This window comes from Triticum urartu, chromosome 3A (assembly GCF_056163025.1).
Source record: "Triticum urartu cultivar PI428250 chromosome 3A, HENAU_Tu73, whole genome shotgun sequence".
NCBI lineage: Eukaryota > Viridiplantae > Streptophyta > Magnoliopsida > Poales > Poaceae > Triticum > Triticum urartu.
Window position 1 is genome coordinate 741,227,154 of NC_141875.1, and position 18,938 is coordinate 741,246,091.

Consider the following 18,938-nt stretch of genomic DNA (forward strand, 5'->3'; position numbering starts at 1 on the left):
TGTCGACTGTATGAGTACATAATTCAGAAATTAAAATTCCTCAACTATGAAGAGAAAAGACGCTGACAAACAACACTAAGATTAATTCGTTCTCTAAGCTGGTTGCTTCTGAAACTGAGATTCCTATCTTATAAGGGGTAAAAACGCCGACAAACGTTGCAAAAAAAAGCTGCCAAGCACCATTAAGATTAATTCGTTTTCTAAGCCAGTTGCTTCGAATTGTCAAATTGTTAATGAAGCTGACATGCAAGTGCTCAACCTTGTCCTCGATAATCATCTTTTGTACTGGATTTTTTTAATCCATACTTGGCTTGGCCTCCCCTATACCCAAATCCTGGCTCCGCCCCTGCCTATTTGACAAGATGATAAGATCTCAAAGGCTTGGCAACTGTCCTTCGTGCTCTTGTTCATGGTAGCGATCTCCTCATATACTATTTGAAGCTAGGAAGGCATATCTCGATAGCTGGAGCACAACGAAATACGTGTACCTCTCAGTGCGTACAGCTCGTGCAGCAGCAAGGTTGGTCGACATACCCTGTAACTAAGGATTTAGGTGAGGTCGATATTAAAGACACCCTCAAAGTAGAGCAACATCATCATCGCGGATTCAAGGGGATGGACTTGCCAAGTAGCCCACGTGAAATAGTCTCCAGGGAGGAGCTTCGAACTCACCAATTCACCATCAAGGCATGCCAAATGCAAGTTAAAACGTACCGTCACAGATAGATCTAAGAACAAAGCTTGATCGGACTAGCTAATTAGGAGCAGCTGCGTACTGCTAGTGCTGGAATAGAAATTGTAGCAGCCGCTGCCATTGCCATTGACCACGTGCCTATATATGCCCTTGTTGCTCCGGTGATGCTGCTGCCGCTGATCTCACTCGGCGGGTGGTGGAACTGGTGGCATTTCCCCTCATCGCCATTGCCCCCACCGCCGCTCTGTAGCGCGAGGTGGGAGTGGAACATGCCCTCCATCTCTGCTATTGCGATGGGCGTTGCCTCAGCTGGCGGTCCAGACATCTGATGACCCATGGCGTACGTGAATGGGAAGCTGTCCATCAGCGCCGCCGTCCACTGCTCCATCTCGTTCCCATGGGCCTTGTGCTGCTGCTGCTGCGCGCAGCCGTCCGCCGCGTAGGTGCAGTTGTCCGTGAAGAGCAGCCTGGCGGGGAAGCTGAGGCCGAGGCTCGCCGGGTCGAAGCCATCGGCGAACCCGCTGTCGAACATGGAGTACTGCATGCCGCGAGGCACGGTGCCGGTGCCGGTGGCGCAAGATGTACTGCTGGGTGTCGTCGACGTCCATTCCACAACGGCTTCGGAGGTGGCTGATATCGTCTTCGGCTGGGTGTCGTCGACGTCCATTCCACAACGGCTTCGGAGGTAGCTGATATCGTCTTCGGCTTGGCCCTGCGCTTATCTTAAAAATGTTCAAACAAATATGTAGAAATGTTCCACGACGGCTAACCTGTATTCAAATAAATGTTTATCCTGTATTTGAAAATGTTTAACGCGTATATTAAAAATGTCCAACCTATGTACAAAAGATGTTCAACATGTTTTTAAAAAGGTGAGATGTATTGAAAAGTAGAAAAAATAGTACAAAGTTATCTTGTATTGAAAAGTAGAAACCTCTTATCCTCAACCCTCCAGCCTTGCTTTGAGATTGTACTCTCCAACTAACTTACAACAAGAATATTTCTCTTTTTTGTTTCTCTCAAATTAAACAACATATGATCTTCAAACTTTGCACATTGAACAAACATTAGAACACCAATGTGTGAAAAACTTTCAGATTTTTTGATTTGATAGAAATATATAAAATGAGATTTTGTTTGACTAAAAATATTATTTTAAATATTTAAAATGCATGAAAAAATCTGAAAGTTTTTTTCCCTCATTGTAGTTACAATGTATTGTAGTTCTGCGAAAACCATTGAAAACCAATAAATAAACGCATAAAAAAAGGAAACGATTGTAACCTTTCCAAAACTAATAGGCATTGTACTCCGAAACTTGCAAAATCAATCCTATTATATATAAGGACAACCAATTGAGCGGACCACACCCTGTCTACCGTTTCGGAAGCCTCCATCAGTTTTTGGGATGCTTCCTGCAGGTGGCTCTTTCTATGTCAGTTTAACGCCTATATGATGCATTCTCCGTGTATTTGTCCTTGAATGATACTCCCTTCGTCTGGAAATACTTGTCATTAATAAGATGAATAAAAGGGGATGTATTGAGATGTATTTTAGTTCTAGATCCATTTTTTTATTCATTTTAATGACAAGTATTTTCAGACGGAGAAAGTACATAAGAATGGGATATGGGCCAGCCCACGAGGTTGTTCGTGGAGCGCTCCTCTATAGCGATTTTTTGTCCTTTGGATTGCCTCTGAACAACCGGTTGCTGCTACAGATTTAAAAAGTTATTGCGTGACAAATATAATTTGTTTTTAAATACTGAATTCTAGAAAGTGAATACTTTTCAAGTTTGAGAATAATAGTTGAAAACATGGACATTTTCTAAATATATCAAACTTTTTTGGAACGACATTAAATTTTTTGAAGCATAGGTTAGCATTTCTTTATATTAGTGAACATTAAATAATGTGATTATATTTGAATGAATGCAAAAATTGGAACATTTAACATTTGTAAAAGATTTAAAACATGTTTTTGATGTTGAACATTTTTAAAATGTGAAAAATTTAAAACATGATTTTTCTTTTTAAATGTGAACATTTATTGAAAAGAAAAACATTAAAAAGGAAAAAAGAGACTGAATCATGTAAAATAGAAAAGAAAGAAGAAATAAAACCCCCGAGTGTCGCTCAGTTTCTTCGCCTCTTTGCTAACGCGCTCGGCTATTAGTCACCTACAACTAACGTAGATTTGATAGTGGACCATGCGTCCACAATCCTAGTCGCCACCGCCGGAGCTTGCCCCCACGCTGCTGCATCCGCCCCCTTCTCTTCCCCATCTGGTGGCCCATCGGTGAAGAAGGGAATTGGGATGCATCCATCCTTTTAATATACTTTTTTATCTTTAGGTTTTTGATTCCGCGGTGACATCTATGTGGTGGCGGAGGTGGTGGCGTGTTGGAATAAGATCTCGTCGGTCTCTCCCTACCTCGATGACGTCCAATCTAGCGCCGGTGAAGTGCCTCTGGGAGTTTGTGTCCACCGACCTGTGGACGCGCTAGTCACTTCAGATCTCAGCAATTAATGCATGGCTCCTTTGTACGATGGTTAATGCTCTTCTTCATTTCCAATGGTAGCGGGCAACAGTTTCTTTCTACAACAATGCATATCTCAAACACACAAGGACTTTGTTGTCACGATCAAGGTGCATTCATCGGTTCCTGATCCCAGACAACCCAGGTAGCTGAAGTGACTTTGCCGTCTTGGGCTTGGCCCTGCGCTTATCTTAAAAATGTTTGAATAAATGTATAAAAATGTTCCACAACGGCTAAACTATATTCAAATAAATGTTTACCCTGTATTTGAAAATGTTACTGTGTATCTTAAAAATGTTTAACATAAATACAGAAAGTGTTTAACATGTTTTAAAAAAGGTGAGATGTATTTTAAAAGTAGAAAAAAAGCAGAAAACCATTAAAAACCAATAAATGAACACGTAAAAAAAGAAAAAAGAAAATTATCGTAACCTTCCCAAAATGAATAAGCATTGTACTTAGAAACTTGCAATATCAACGCTATTGGGTTAACCCATCAAAAAAATTTGGACCGCATCATTTACCGCCGTATTGGAAGCCTCCGCCAGTTTTAGGATGCTTCTAGCTGGCTCTTTCTATGACATTTAATGCCTATTTGCCGCATTGTCCGTCTATGTTGTTAAATCTTACACAGGAATGGGATATGGGCCAGCCCACGAGGCTGTTTGTGGAGCGCTCCTCTGTAGCGATTTATTGTCCATTGGCGTGCCTCTGAAAAAACCGATTGCTGCTACAGATTTGAAAAGTTATTGCGTGATAAAAGTATTTTCTTTAAATAGTGAATTTTAGAAGCTGAATATTTTTGAAGCTTGAGAACAATAGTTGAAAATCTGGATATTTTCAAAATATATCAAACATTTTTTGGAAAGATGTTAACATTTTTTGAAACTTAGGTTAGCATTCTTTTATCTAAGTGACCATTAGATAAGGTGAATATATTTGAATGATTGCAAAAATTGAAAAAATTTGACATTTATAATAAATCTAGAACACATTTTTTGAAGTTGAATTATTTTTAAATTGTGAACATTTTAAAACATGATTTTTTTCTAACAAAATTGTGAACATTAATTGAAAATAAAAATGATAAAAAGGAAAACAGAGACTGAATCTAGTAAATACAAAAGGGAAGAAAAAAATGAAACCCCGAGCGTCACTCAGTTTCTTCGCCGCTTTGGAAACGCGCCTAGCCATTAGTAACCTGCAACTAATGTGGATGGATAGCGGACCATACGTCGACAAATACTAATTGCTGCAGCCAGAGCTTGCCCCCATGTTGCAGCATTGGCCCCATTCTCTTTCCTGTCCGGTGGCCCGTCGGTGAAGAAGGGAATTGAGATCCATCTGTCCTTTCGTTTTTTTTCTCTTTAGAGTTTTTATTCTGCGGTGACATCTACGTGGCGGCGACGGTGGTGGCGTGTTGGAATAAGATCTCTCTTCGGTCCCTCCCTACCTCGATGACGTCCAATCTGGTGTCGACGAAGGGCCTCTAAGAGTTTGTGTCCACGGATTTATGGACTCACTAGTCGCTTCAGATCTCAACAATTAAATGTGTGGTTCCTTTGTAAGATGGTTAACACTCTTCTTCCTTTCCAACAGAAGCGGGCAACAGTTTGTTCCTACGACAAAGCATATCTCAAACACCCAAGGACTTTGTTGTCACAATCAAGTTGCATTCATCGGTTTCTGATCCCGAAAACCTGGGTAGCTCAAGCGACTTCGGCATCTTGTGCTTGGCCCTGTGCTTATCTTAAAAATGTACAAATAAATGTATTAAAATAAACATATAAAAATGTTCACAATGGCTCACCTTTATTCAAATAAATGTTCACAATATATTTGAAAATGTATAACGCATATCTAGAAATGTTCAACATATATACAAGAAATGTTCAACATGTTTTTAAAAAGGTGAGATGTATTTGAAATGTAGAAAAAAAACAGAAATTCATCAAAAACCAAGAAATGAACAAGGAAGAAAAAAAGAAAAGAGAAACAACTGTAACGTTCCCAAACGAATAGGCATTGCACTTAGAAACTCGCAAAATCAACGGCTTTGAGCCAACCCATCAAACAAATTCTTGGACCACACACCATCTACCACCGTTTTGGAAGCCTCCACCAGTTTTGGGATGCTTCCAGCTGGCCCTTTCTATGTCAGTTTAATGCCTATTTTACGCATTATCCGTCTATTTGTTGTTGAATCGTGGATAGGAATAGGATACGGGCTGACTCACGAGGCTGTTTGTGGAGCGCTCCTCTGTAGCGATTTATTGTACTTTGGCGTGCCTCTGAAAAACCGATTGTTGCTACATATTTAAAAAGTTATTGTGTGACAAAAATATTTTTTAAATAGTGATTATTTTTAAAGTTTGAGAATAATAGTCGAAAAGCTGGACATTTTCAAAATATATCAATTTTTTTGGAAAGATGCTAACATTTTTTGAAACTAAGATTAGCATTCCAAGTGGCCATTAAATAAGGTAAATATATTTGATTTATTGCAAAAATTGAAAACATTTGACATTTATAATAAATTTAGAACAATTTTGTTGAATTTGAACATTTTTTAAATGGTTAACATTATAAAAGGAGTATTTTTCTAATAAAATTATGAACATTTATTGAAAATAAAAATGACAAAATGGAAAAAATTGAGACTGAATCCAGTAAAATTCGAAAATAAACAAAAAAATAAAACCCCGAGCATCAATTCGTTTCTTCGCCTCTTTGCTAATGGACCTAGCCCCATTAGTAACCTACAACTAACGTGTATCGATAGCAGACCATACGTCCACAATCCGAGTCGCTGCAGCATCAGCCTCCTTCTCTTCCCCATCCGGTGGCCCGTCGGTGAAGATGGGAACTGGGACCCATCTGTCCTTTCATTGTTCTCTTTAGGTTTTTTATTCCTTGGTGACATCTAAGTGGTGGCGACGGTGGTGGCGTGTTGGAATAAGATCTCTTCGGTCTCTCCCTACCTCGATGGCGTCCAATCTGGTGTCGGCAAAGGGCCTCTGAGAGTTTGTGTCCATGGATCTATGGACTCATTAGTCGCTTTAGATCTCAGCAATTAATGTTTGGTTCCTTTGTAAGATGGTGAACACTCTTTTTCCTTTCCAACAGAAGCGGGCAACAATTTGTTTCTACAACAACGCATATCTCAAACACCAAAGAACTTTGTTGTCACAATGAAGGTGCATTCATCGGTTTCTGATCCCCACAACTTGGGTAGCTCAAGCCACTTTGGCTTCTTGGGCTTGGTCCTGTGCTTATCTCAAAAATGTTCAAATAAATGTATTGAAATAAATATATAAAAATGTTCACAATGGCTAACATGTATTCAAATTAATGTCCATCCTATATTTGAAAATATTTAGCGCATATCTTAAAAATGTTTAACATATATACAAGAAATGCTCAACATGTTTTTGAAAATGTCAGATGTATTTGAAAAGTAGAAAAAACAGAAGAAAATCATCAAAAACCAAGAAATGAACATGGAAGAAAAAAATAAATAAACAATACTCATTGTACTTAGAAACTTGCAAAATCAACGGCTTTGGGCCAGCTCATCAAATAAATTCTTGAAGCGTACCATCTACCACCGTTTTGGAAGCCTCCACAAGTTTTGAGATGCTTCCATCAGGCTCTTTCTATGTCAGTTTAAGGCCTATTTTACGCATTGTCTGTCTATTTGTTGTTAAATCGTACACAGGATTGGGATATGGACCAGCCCAGGAGGCTGTTTGTGGAGCACTCCTCTGTAGCAATTTATTGTCCTTTGGTGTGCCTCTGTAAAACCGATTGCTGCTACAGATTTAAAAAGTTATTGCATGATAAAAGTATTTTTTAAATAGTGAATTATAGAAGGTGAATAATTTCAAAGTTTGAGAATAATAGTTGAAAATCTGGACCTTTTCAATAAGTATCAAATATTTTTTGGAAATATTTTAACATTTTTTGAAACTTAGGTTAGCATTCTTCTATCTAAGTGACCATTACATAAGGTGAATATATTTGATTGATTGCAAAAACTTGAAATCATTTGACATTTATAATAAATTAGAACACTATTTTTAAGTTAAATTTTTTAAAATTGTGAAAATTTTAAAACATCATTTGTTTCTAACAAATTTGTGAACATTTAATGAAAAAAAATGATGAAAATAAAAAACGATAAAAGTAAAAAAAAAGAGACTGAATCCAGTTAAATTCAAAAAGAAAGAAAAAATGAAACCCCAAGCCTCACTCAGTTTCTTCGCCTCTTTGCTAACGCACCAAGCCATTAGTAACCTACAACTAATGTGGATGGATAGCAGACCAAGCGTTGACAATCCTACAGATCTGTGAACTCATTAGTCGCTTCAGATCTCAGCAATTAATGTGCGGTTCCTTTGTAAGATGGTGAACACTATTCTTCCTTTCCAATAGAAATGTGGCAATAGTTTGTTTCTACGACTACGCATATCTCAAACATCCAAGAACTTTGTTGTCACAATCAAGGTGCATTCATTGGTTTCTGATCCCCACAACCTGGGTAGCTCGAGCCACTTTGGCGTCTTGGGCTTGGCCCTGTGCTTATCTTAGAAATGTTCAAAGAAATGTATTAAAGAAATATATAAAAATGTTCACAGTTGCTAACATGTATTCAAATCCATGTTCACCCTATATTTGAAAATGTTTAGCGCATATCTTAAAAATGTTTAACATACATACAAGAAATGTTCAACATGTTTTTAAAAAGGTGAGATGTATTTTAGAAGTAGAAAAAAAATCAGAGAATCATCAAAAACAAAGAAATGAACATGGAAGAAAAAAAACAAAAAAGAAACAATTGTAGTCTTCCCAAAATGAATAGGCATTCGTACTTAGAAACTTGCAAAATCAACAGCTTTGGGCCAACCCATCAAACAAATTCTTGGAGCACACCATCTACCACCATTTTGGAAGCCCCCAGAAGTTTTGGGATGCTTCCAGCAGGCTCTTTCTATGTCAGTTTAACTCCTGTTTTACGCATCGTCCGTCTATGTTGTTAAATCTTACACAGGAATGGGATATGGGCCAGCCCACGAGGCAGTTTGTGGAGCGCTCCTCTGTAGCGATTTATTGTCCTTTGGCGTGCCTCTGAAAAACCGACTGTTGCTACAGATTTAAAAAGTTATTGCATGATAAAATTATTTTTTAATAGTTAATTTTAGAAGGTGAATAGTTTTAAAGTTTGAGAATAATATTTGAAAATATGGACATTTTCAAAATATATCAAGCATTTTTTGGAAAGGTGTCAACATTTTTTGAAACATAGGTTAGCATTCTTTTATCTAAGTGACCATTAAATAAGGTGAATATATTTGAATTGCAAAAATTGAAATCACTTGAAATTTATAATAAATTTAGAACACATTATTTTAAGTTGATTTTTTTTAAATTGTGAACTTTTTAAAACATCATTTTTTTCTCACAAAATTGTGAACATCTATTGAAAATAAAAATGCTAAAAAGGAAGAAACAGACTGGATCCAGTAAAATTTAAAAAGAAAGAAAAAATGAAACCCCGAGCGTCACTCAGTTTCTTCGCCTAGCCATTAGTAAGCTACAACTAATGTGGATGGATAGCAGACCATACGTCGACAATCCTGGTCGCCGCCGCCAGAGCTTGCCCCCACGCTGCAACATCGGCCCCCTTCTCTTCCCCGTCTAGTGGTCCGTCGGTGAAGAAGGGAATTGAGAGCCATCTGTCCTTTTGTTTTTTTTCTCTTTAGTTTCTTTTATTCCGCGGACGGCGACGGTGGTGGCGTGTTCGAATAAGATCTCTTCGGTCTCTCCCTACCTGGATGACGTCCATTCTGGTACCGGCGAAGGGCCTCTGAGAGTTTGTGTCCACGAATCTATGGACTCATTAGTCGCTTCATATCTCAGCAATTAATGTGCGATTCCTTTGTAAGCTGGTGAACACTCTTCTTCCTTTCCAACAGAAGCGGGCAACAGTTCGTTTCTACGACTATGCATATCTCAAACACCCAAGAACTTTGTTGTCACAATCAAGGTGCATTCATCGGTTTCTGATACCCACAACTTGGGCAGTTTGAGCCACTTTGGCGTCTTGGGCTTGGCCCTGTGCTTATCTTAACAATGTTCAAATAAATGTATTAGATAAATATATAAAAATGTTCACAGTGGCTAATATGTATTCAAATCCATGTTCACCCTATATTTGAAAATGTCTAGCGCATATCTTAAAAATGTTTAACATACATACAAGAAATGTTCAACATATTTTTAAAAAGGTGAGATGTATTTGAAAAGTAGGAAAAAACAGAGAATCATCAAAAACCAAGAAATGAACACGGAAGAAAAAAAAAGAAACAATTGTAATCTTCCCAAAACGAATAGGCATTGTACTTAGAAACTTGCAAAATCGACAGCTTTGGGCCAACCCGTCAAACAAATTCTTGGAGCGCACCATTTACCACCATTTTGGAAGCCTGAAGTTTTGGGATGCTTCCAGCAGGCTCTTTCTATGTCAGTTTAACGCCTATTTTACGCATTGTCCGTCTATTTGTTGTTAAATCGTACACAGGAAAGGGATATGGGCCAGCCCACGAGGCTGTTTGCGGAGGGCTCCTCTGTAGCGATTTATTGTCCTTTCGCGTGCCTCTGAAAAACCGATTGTTGCTACAGATTTAAAAAGTTATTGCATGATAAAAGTATTCTTTTAATAGTGAATTTTAGAAGGTGAATATTTTTAAAGTTTGAGAATAATAGTTAAAAATCTGGACATTTTCAAAATGTATCAAACATTGTTTTGGAAAGATGTTAACATTTTTTGAAACATAGGTTAGCATTCTTCTATCTAAGTGGCCATTAAATAAGGTGAATATATTTGATTTATTGTAAAAACTGAAATCATTTGAAATTTATAATTAATTTAGAAAATAAATTAAGTTTTTTTAAAATTTTGAACATTTTAGAACATCATTTTTTCTAACAAAATTGTGAACATTTATTGAAAATAAAAACGATAGGAAGGAAAAAAAAAGTGACTGAATCCAGTAAAATTCAAAAAGAAAGATAAAAATGAAACCCTGAGTGTCACTCAGTTTCTTCGCCTCTTTGCTAACGCGCCTAGCTATTAGTAACCTGCAACTAATGTGGATGGATAGTAAACTATACGACGACAATCCTAGTTGCCCCACGCTGCAGCATCGGCCCCCTTCTCATCCTCGTCTAGTGGCCCGTTGATGAAGAAGGGAATTGAGACCCATTTGTGCTTTCGTTATTTCTCTTTAGTTTTTTTATTCCACGATGACATCTACATGGCGGCATCAGTGGTGGCGTGTTCGAATAAGATCTCTTCGGTCTCTCCAATCTGGTGTCGGCGAAGGGCCTCTGAGAGTTTGTGTCCACGAATCTATGGACTCATTAGCCGCTTCAGATCTCAGCAATCATGTGTGGTTCCTTTGTAAGATGGTCAACACTCTTCTTCCTTTCCAACTGAATCGGGGCAACAGTTTGTTTCTACGACAATGCATATCTCAAACACCCAAGAACTTTTGTTGTCACAATCAAGGTGCATTCATCGGTTTCTGATCCCCACAACCTGGGTAGCTCAAGCCACTTTGGCGTCTTGGGTTGGCCCCGTGCTTATCTTAAAAATGTTCAAATAAACGTATTAAAATAAATATTTAAAAATGTCCAAACGGCTAACCTCTGTGAAGTTGCTTACATAGTAGGCATCAAGATCTATAGAGATAGATCAAGACGCTTGATAAGGTTCTCAATGAGTACATACCTTGACAAGATTTTGAAGGAGTTCAAAATGGATCAGTCAAAGAAGGAGTTCTAGCCTGTATTGTAGGGTCTGAAGTTGAGTAAGACTCAAAGCCCGACCACGGTAAAAGATAAAGAGAGAATGAAAGTCATTCCCTATGCCTCAGCCATAGGTTCTATAAAGTATGCCATACCGTGTACCAGATCTATTGTGTACCTTGCCATGAGTTTGGCAATGGGGTACAATAGTGATCCAGGTGTAGATCACTGGACAGTGGTGAAAATTATCCTTAGTTACCTAAGAGGACTAAGAAAATATTTCTTTGTTATGGAGGTGATAAAAATTTCATCGTAAAGGGTTACGTCGATGCAAGCTTTGAGTAGATCAATGCAGAGCAATTAGCTAGAGTAGCTCCATGTAGAGCATTGTAGACATAGAAATTTGCAAAACACATACGGATCTGAATATGGCAGACCCGTTGACTAAACCTCTCTCACAAGCAAAACATGATCACACCTTAGTACTCCTTGGGCATTAATCACATGGCGATGTGAACTAGATTACTGACTCTAGTAAACTCTTTAGGTGTTGGTCACATAGCAATGTGAACTATGGGTGTTAATCGCATGACGATGTGAACTATATTATTGACTCCAGTGCAAGTGGGAGACTGAAGGAAATATGTCCTAGAGGCAATAATAAAGATGTTATTTTATATTTCCTTATTCATGATAAAGGTTTATTATTCATGCTAGAATTGTATTGATCGGAAAATTAAATACATGTGTGATACATAAACAAATACCGTGTCCCTAGTTAGCCTCTGCTAGACTAGCTCATTGATCAAAGATGGTCAAGGTTTCGTAACCATAGACATGTGTTGTCATTTGATAACGGGATCACATCATTAGGAAAATGATGTGACAGACAAGACCCATCTGTTAGCTTAGCATATTGATCGTTCAGTTTATTGCTAATGCTTTCTTCATGTCAAATACATATTCCTTCGACTATGAGATTATGCAACTCCCGGATACCGGAGGAATACCTTCTGTGCTATCAAACGTCAAAACGTAACTGTGTGATCATAAAGATACTCTACAGGTATCTCTGAAGGTGTTTCTTGAGTTGGCATAGATTACGATTAGGATTTGTCACTCCGAGTATCGGAGAGGTATCTCTAGGCCCTCGGTTAATGCACATCATAAGAAGCCTTGCAAGCAAAGTGACTAATGAGTTAGATGCAAGATGATGTATTACATAACGAGTAAGGAGACTTGTCGGTAACGATATTGAACTAGGTACGAAGATACCGACGATCAAATCTCGGTCAAGTAACATACCGATGGACAAAGGGAATTACGTATGTTGTCATAACGGTTCGACCGATAAAGATCTTCGTAGAATATGCAGGAGCTAATATGGGCATCCAGGTTCCACAATTTGTTATTGACCGAATAGGTGTCTCAGTCATGTCTACATAGTTCGCAAACCTATAGGGTCCGCACGCTTAAAGTTCGATGATGATATAGTATTATACTCCCTCCGTTCCTTGATATAAGGTGTATAGATTTTTGAGAAAAAACCCAAAATATAAGGTGTATTGCGTTGCATCACTCGTTTGGATAATCTTTTTAGGGATTTGATTACATTTACCTACATTAGGCAATCTCCTCTATTTTATCATGCCAATTAGTCAGGTGTAATATCGCCCAAAACTTGTGAAATTTTCCCTCCATGTGTGTTCTTTAATTTCCGTGCCAAAAACTATACACCCTATATTTAGGAATGGAGGGAGTATGAGTTATGTGATTTGGTTACCAAATGTTGTTCGGAGTCCCAGATGAGATCACGGACATGACGAGGAACACTATTCTGATCACGGGATCAGAATAATATTCTGATGACAAGCTGAACTGCCTGAGTAACGCGCCTGAACTTCCCTCTGTACTAACCTAACCTTCGGGCTATCTTCGCAACCGTGGCTTCCCCTGTGTGTTTTTCTGATCATTCGTGTTGTTTGTGATGTAAGTGTAATGTGGACACGTTTTTAGAGTCTAAATGCTTGTTTTGATTCGGATTCTAGCACGTTGGCGGATTTGCTCTCGGGGTCGTGATGAACTTGTTTCTGTTACAAGTTTAATGCATGTTTTGGATGTTGTCGAAGTTCTGGAACGATTGGGATTAGGTTTTAGTACGAGTTTGGAGCACAAATTCTTTGTTATTTCAAACAAATTTGAAATCGCCCGTGTTCTTCATCTGCCCGAGATGCAACCCGCGCTTCTATTGATTTCTTGTTTTTCTTTAAAGTTTGCTGCCTGATTTGCGTACTTTAGTGAAATTCGAGCCTTACTAAGCCCTAAATTTTAATCGGGAGGGTCCTTACGGTTTGATTTCTAGCGATTTGATGTTGGCACTCCCGCAGTTTTTTGCACATGTTATTTTAGCGGTTTTGAAATTTGCCCTCTGGTCATTTCAGTTGTCAAAAGGTAGTTGCAAGATCATTTCCAAGGGGGTGCAGACGTGTTGCAATCTTGTGCAGATGATTTTATGCTTCGGACGAATTCATTTGTTCATTATTTCTAGATCTTCTAATGGTCGTTGCACAAGTTGGACTTCTGCGTTTTCATACCTGAACTTCTTATTTTCCTTCGTTGGATCCTGTCGGGGCTGGGGCGGCTCGGGATCGGGTTCGGGGGAGGATCAGGTGGATCCTGTTGGGTCTGTCCGGGTTTCTGTGTTGGACTTCTGCGTTGTCATAGCTGAACTTCTTTTTCTTTCGCTGCAAGATAATGCAACAAGTACTTTGTATCAGAAACCCTTACTAGATTTCTTCTGCAATTTTTTGTTGTAGCTAGTGTGTAAGCGTGGAGCTGGACCACGGGCACGTGCATCCTATTTTTCCCTTAGTCTATGTTTTGGTATAGTTTTTTGATCATCCACTTATCTTTAGTAAGATCTGGACTTCTCTTTTTATTAATGGTTGAACTTCTGGTTTTCTAGATTACATTCCACATTTTGCAAGGCGAAGGCGCATGGTGCTCTATATTTTCTTTGTTTGGTTTCCTTTTGTATTTTTAATTCTTCAGATGTTCCTTTTTATACTTTTGTCTCGTGAGCAATCATGGGATTAGCCCAAGTATGCATGCACTTTTTCCAGATCATGTAAGGGTCGTTGTAGAAGCTGGACTTCTATGTTGTTTATACGTAAACTTCTGCTTTTTCTTTCTTTGCAAAGTAATAAAGCAAGTCCTCTGTATTTCCTTCTTTTTTTATGTTACTTTTCATTCTTTGCATTGGTTTGGATTTTTTTGACTTAGTCCCGTGAACAGCCATGTAATTGGGCGATGGATATGCGTATTTTTTTATTTTTTCTAGTATGTTTTTGTACTTATAATATTTGTTGTTCTTCACTGAATAACTATCCTCAACTTCAGTGTGATAATCGTTTTTAACATGTTAAATTGAGGTTGTTATTTTTTGGATTTAAATATTTTGTAGACGTTGAAATCGGCATTGCGCGTATTGACTAATGCAGTAGCGCGAGGCCGAGCAGGGGGGAGGGGGGTCGGGACCCCCCTCCCCTCCCCCTGCGAGGCCGAGAAAGGAACGAGCCGGAGCAGGCGACGGCGCGGCGTGCCTCGTCGTCGCATGCGGAGGCGAGTCCATCACATCCGTGACCCCACTATCTATCTTGGGGTTTTTAGGGTTTAGGGTGCGTGCGGTGGGGGTCGTCCTGTTAAATCCTAGCGCGCGGCAATGTGGTAGCGTGAGGCCGAGCAGGGGGGAGGGGGTCGGGACCCCCCTCCCCTCCCCCTGCGAGGCCGAGCCAGGAACGAGCCAGAGCAAGCGACGACACGGCATGCCGCGTCATCGCATGCGAAGGCGAGTCCGTCACATCCATGACCCCACTATCTATATTAGGGTTTTTAAGGTTTAGGGGTGCGTGCGGTGGGGGTGGAAACAGAATAACCGCATTGCGTCTTGTCAAATTCTAGCGCGCAGCAATGCGGTAGCGCGAGGCCGAGCAGGGGGGGTCGGGACCCCCCCTCCCCTCGCCCTGCGGAGGCGAGTCCGTCACATCCGTGACCCCACTATCTATCTTAGGGTTTTTAGGGTTTAGGGTTTAGGGTTTTAGGGTTGAATATGAACTTCATCTGTTTTTGTACTTGAACTTCTTCTTTTTGTTTCTTTGGGTTTATTTATTCTTATTCCTTTACTTCTTTTATTAGAGTACTTGAACTTCTGTTCTTTATTTTTTGAACTTTTCTCTTTTTTAAGGTGCATATTTATGTATGTATGTTTCTTCCTTTGGTAGTGTATTTGCCATCTATTTTTGGTCTGTTGTGTGATCTTATTTCATTATAATAGATGCATTAAAATGGTGCATTCATTTATCTACAGATGTATTTACTTTTTTAGCTGTTGAGGGGGTAAAACTGTAATTTCTCCTGCGTTGCAAGTCCCACGACAGAGAGACATTAATTTACCATCTCCCTCGCCACCACCTGTCAGAAAACCCCTCTTCCCCTATCGCTCGCTCTCTCTCCCCCTCCGTCGCTCCGCGGCCTTCGTCGCCTGCAACTCCCCCCGATTTCTCCGCGCCTGTCCCCCGTCCTCGTGAGTGGAGTAACCGACGCACGCCCCCGCTCCTATATCTCCCCCACGCCCCGCTCTCCCTCACCCAGCCCGCTCTCTCCTGCTCCAAATGGAGGGCGGCAACTGCCTGTGCGGTTGCAAGGTGTGTGTGGCGTCGTGGGGACTTGAAGAACTGCCGCGGATTCGTGCGTGCGGGGGTCATCTGGGGAGGTACAAGTGCTGCCCCGCCCTAATGCTTGCTTCTAGTTTCGCCAGATCTGTCTAGTCCACCTCCTGTGTGCTCTTGCGTCCGCCTCTGTACCCCCTTCTTCTGATGGTTTGGTGGTAGTTTAGGTAGGGTTCTTGTGCGTGTGGTGGGTGGATTGCATTCCCCCGTGGTTAGATTTGTATATGTGATGCTTGTGTGTGCTTTTTGTCCCTTTAGGCTTGTGTGGATTTCATTTCCCCTTTCTTGATTTCAACATTCAGATGCATGTAAGAAAGGGTGTGGTGTGATGCTGGATCTGATGTATCTATTTTGTTTTAGTGTTTTTGATTTCGAAGTCTATATGGTGTCTCTCACATGCTAGATAGTTTATGGATTCTTTTTTTGTTTGTGCTTGCCTAGATGTGCTACTGTTCATCTTTTTATACTTGTTGGTATGTTCTGGTTGTTTCATTCTAGGGTTTATTCAGTTTCTTTTTGTTTTTTGTTGTATGATTTTGCACTTGCTAACTATATGCAATCAATCCCTTGTTTTTAGCAGGTTGTTCTAGTGTTCGGAGTTGCATTCATCAAGGCGGTTGTGTTGTCATGGCTTCAAAACCTTCTTCAGGCATCTTAATGTAGTTGTATCTTGTATTTTAAATATCATTATTCTTATATATGTCTGCCCATATCTTCACTTAGTATTCATGTTGGACTGCCATTCTTAATAGTGTGAACTTCTAGGAATGGTTATGTGTATGCTTTTTACCATTAGTTTGAGTTAGAATAGTGTTTGCTTACTTTGTAGTTGTTGATTTTGCAGGTGAAACTATGTCACCAAGTGTTGTTGGACTACCCAGATGTTTCATATTTGTAGTGTATATCTTTGTTTTTTTGGTTATCATGTTGATGGTATTGATATTTAGTTTGCCTGTGAAATAATATTTGTGGTCATGCTACATATTTTTTATCTGCTACTTGCTTGGGTCACATAGTTGAATTTCTAGTTTTAATTATTGTTTGTTTATAATGAAATTTGGTTGAACTTCTGTTATGCACATTTTGTTTTACTGCTTTGTTGTATATCGTTGAACTTCTGGACATTCATGTTATATGTAGTAGCCCCTCTGGTGTAGATTGTTTTTATATTTAGTTTGTAGATTTTTAGTTTGTTTTTTGTGTTTACTGCTTTGTTAGGTATTGTTGAACTTCTTGGTATTGGACATTGTTGTCAAAGTAGAAGTCCCTTTGGTGTAGGATTGTGCATTAGAACTCAGCTGCCTTTTTACTTGCATTTTTTGTAGTTGGTGATGAGTTGAATAGTTCTGAAAAAATGCCTGCGATCAAGATGGAGCTTCAGAGGTTAATACAGATGCTGCAATATCTGATGCGGCTAAATCACCCATTATCCTTTGACTGTGACTGCCGAGGTTGCTTCAAGCCTTGAGAATTTTTCAAGCCTCGAGGATCTTGCTTCTGCAGCTCTTGCTTCACCTAGTATGTGAAACCCCTTTTCCTTTTCATTTTAAAGGTTTGAGCCATGTTTTTTTAGCTTGTTCATGTCGTTTGTTTTTTGTTTTTGTTCCTGACTTTTTTTATTTTTTGCTTCGATTTTTTGTGTTCTTTGCAGATGTGTCCACAGAGGAGGAAGCTGTGAACACCATCAACGATGTTTTATCTGAGTTGGGTTTATCAGAAACCCCTACTGCTGCTGAGGAGGGGGCTCCGTCAGTCAAAGGTTGTGATTCCGTTCCGGATCCTTTGTGCTCTCTTCAGATGTCAGAGATGCAATCACAGTCTATTGATGGCAGTGAACCTATCACGCAACCCGAGGATGTGCCTCTTCAGCTTCTCCTGGAGGACCAACGTAAGAGGAAGAAGCAAGAAGATTTTGACAAGAAGAGGGCGGCCCGCCTTGAGAAAGGTTCTGATGTTCCTGGATCTGTTCATGCGGCTAAGCTCACTGTTGAGGAAGACGTGCCGTGTGGCAATGATGGCACGGTTGTCCCTGTTAAGAAGAAAATCAAGAAGACCGCTGCGAGGAAGCTAGTAGTTGGTGAAATTACTCCTCGGAGGAGCCCACGTGTTTCTAGGCCTGCAGAAGTTGTTGAAGATGAATGTTTAGGCCTTGGTGGTACGCCACGCCATAGTCCTCATGTGCTTGCCACTGCCGCGCCTACACCTTCTCCGCTTGGTGCTGGTGCATCTGGTAAGGGGAAGAAATGCGGCGTGAAGCACAAGGTTCCACTTGCAAAGGTCAACAAGGGTGTGAAGAAGCGTTCTCGTGTTAATCCAGAGGACAAGGATGATGCTGATTTCAATGCTGATGATGAGGACGACGACGATGATGCTGCTGCCGCTAATCAGGTATGAATGTCTCATGTTTACTGTTTTTAGAGCATTTGTCGCTATTGCTGTAGTTTTATTGTTTTTAGCACTGCCTTGGCGTACATAGCTGACCTTCTGCTCCATATAGACGAATAAATTAGCCGACGTGCTTTGCTTTTATGGTATTACTGCCCTTGTGTACATAGTTGGACTTCTGGGTATATACATGAAGAAATTAGCTTAACTTGTTGGTATACATGTTTGATTACTGCCTTAGTGTATATGGTTGAACTTCTGCTTTTTAAATTTCCAACATTTTTGAAAGCATGTTAACTTGTGTTCATACATGGTTGTACTGCCTATGTAGATATAGTTGGACTTCTGAGATACATGTTTGATTACTGCCTTAGTGTATATGGTTGAACTTCTGCTTTTTAAATTTCCAACATTTTTGAAAGCATGTTAACTTCTGGTCATACATGGTTGTACTGCCTATGTAGACATAGTTCGACTTCTCAGATGTTGTTCGTATGTAGGCATTAGTGGAATTTTGGTGAAGGTTGTGTGTCTCATTATTCTTCCTTTTTTCCTTGTTAATGTATTTCTTTTCAGTATCAGCTTGTGCAGCGGCCTGAGAGGAGGAAGAGAGGGGGCAAAGCGCCCGGAGAAGGTGGCCAAGGAGGAGGTGAGGCGAAACGTTTTAACAAGACGGTTCGCTGCTCACTGAAAGAGGTCAAGACGTGTGCGGAAATGCTACAACTTAGGCACAAGACGAGGGTTATCAATGTTGGTTTTGGTTGTGTGTTTGACTTGATGGTTG

The 18,938-nt window shown here is 39.8% G+C and overlaps 1 protein-coding gene across 1 annotated transcript; it reads right to left on the reverse strand.

The window, feature by feature from the left end:
• Nucleotides 1–758: 758 nt before the first annotated feature.
• Nucleotides 759–1,361, reverse strand: LOC147982541 (uncharacterized). The gene has a single exon (XM_087516332.1). The coding sequence runs from the start codon at nt 1,359–1,361 to the stop codon at nt 759–761; it is 603 nt and encodes a 200-aa protein (XP_087372458.1).
• Between the last annotated feature and the right edge of the window lie 17,577 nt (nt 1,362–18,938).

Coding starts and splice junctions, on each gene's coding strand:
- LOC147982541 (XM_087516332.1), bottom strand. CDS start 1,361: ATGGACGTCGACGACACCCAGCCGAAGACGATATCAGCCACCTCCGAA.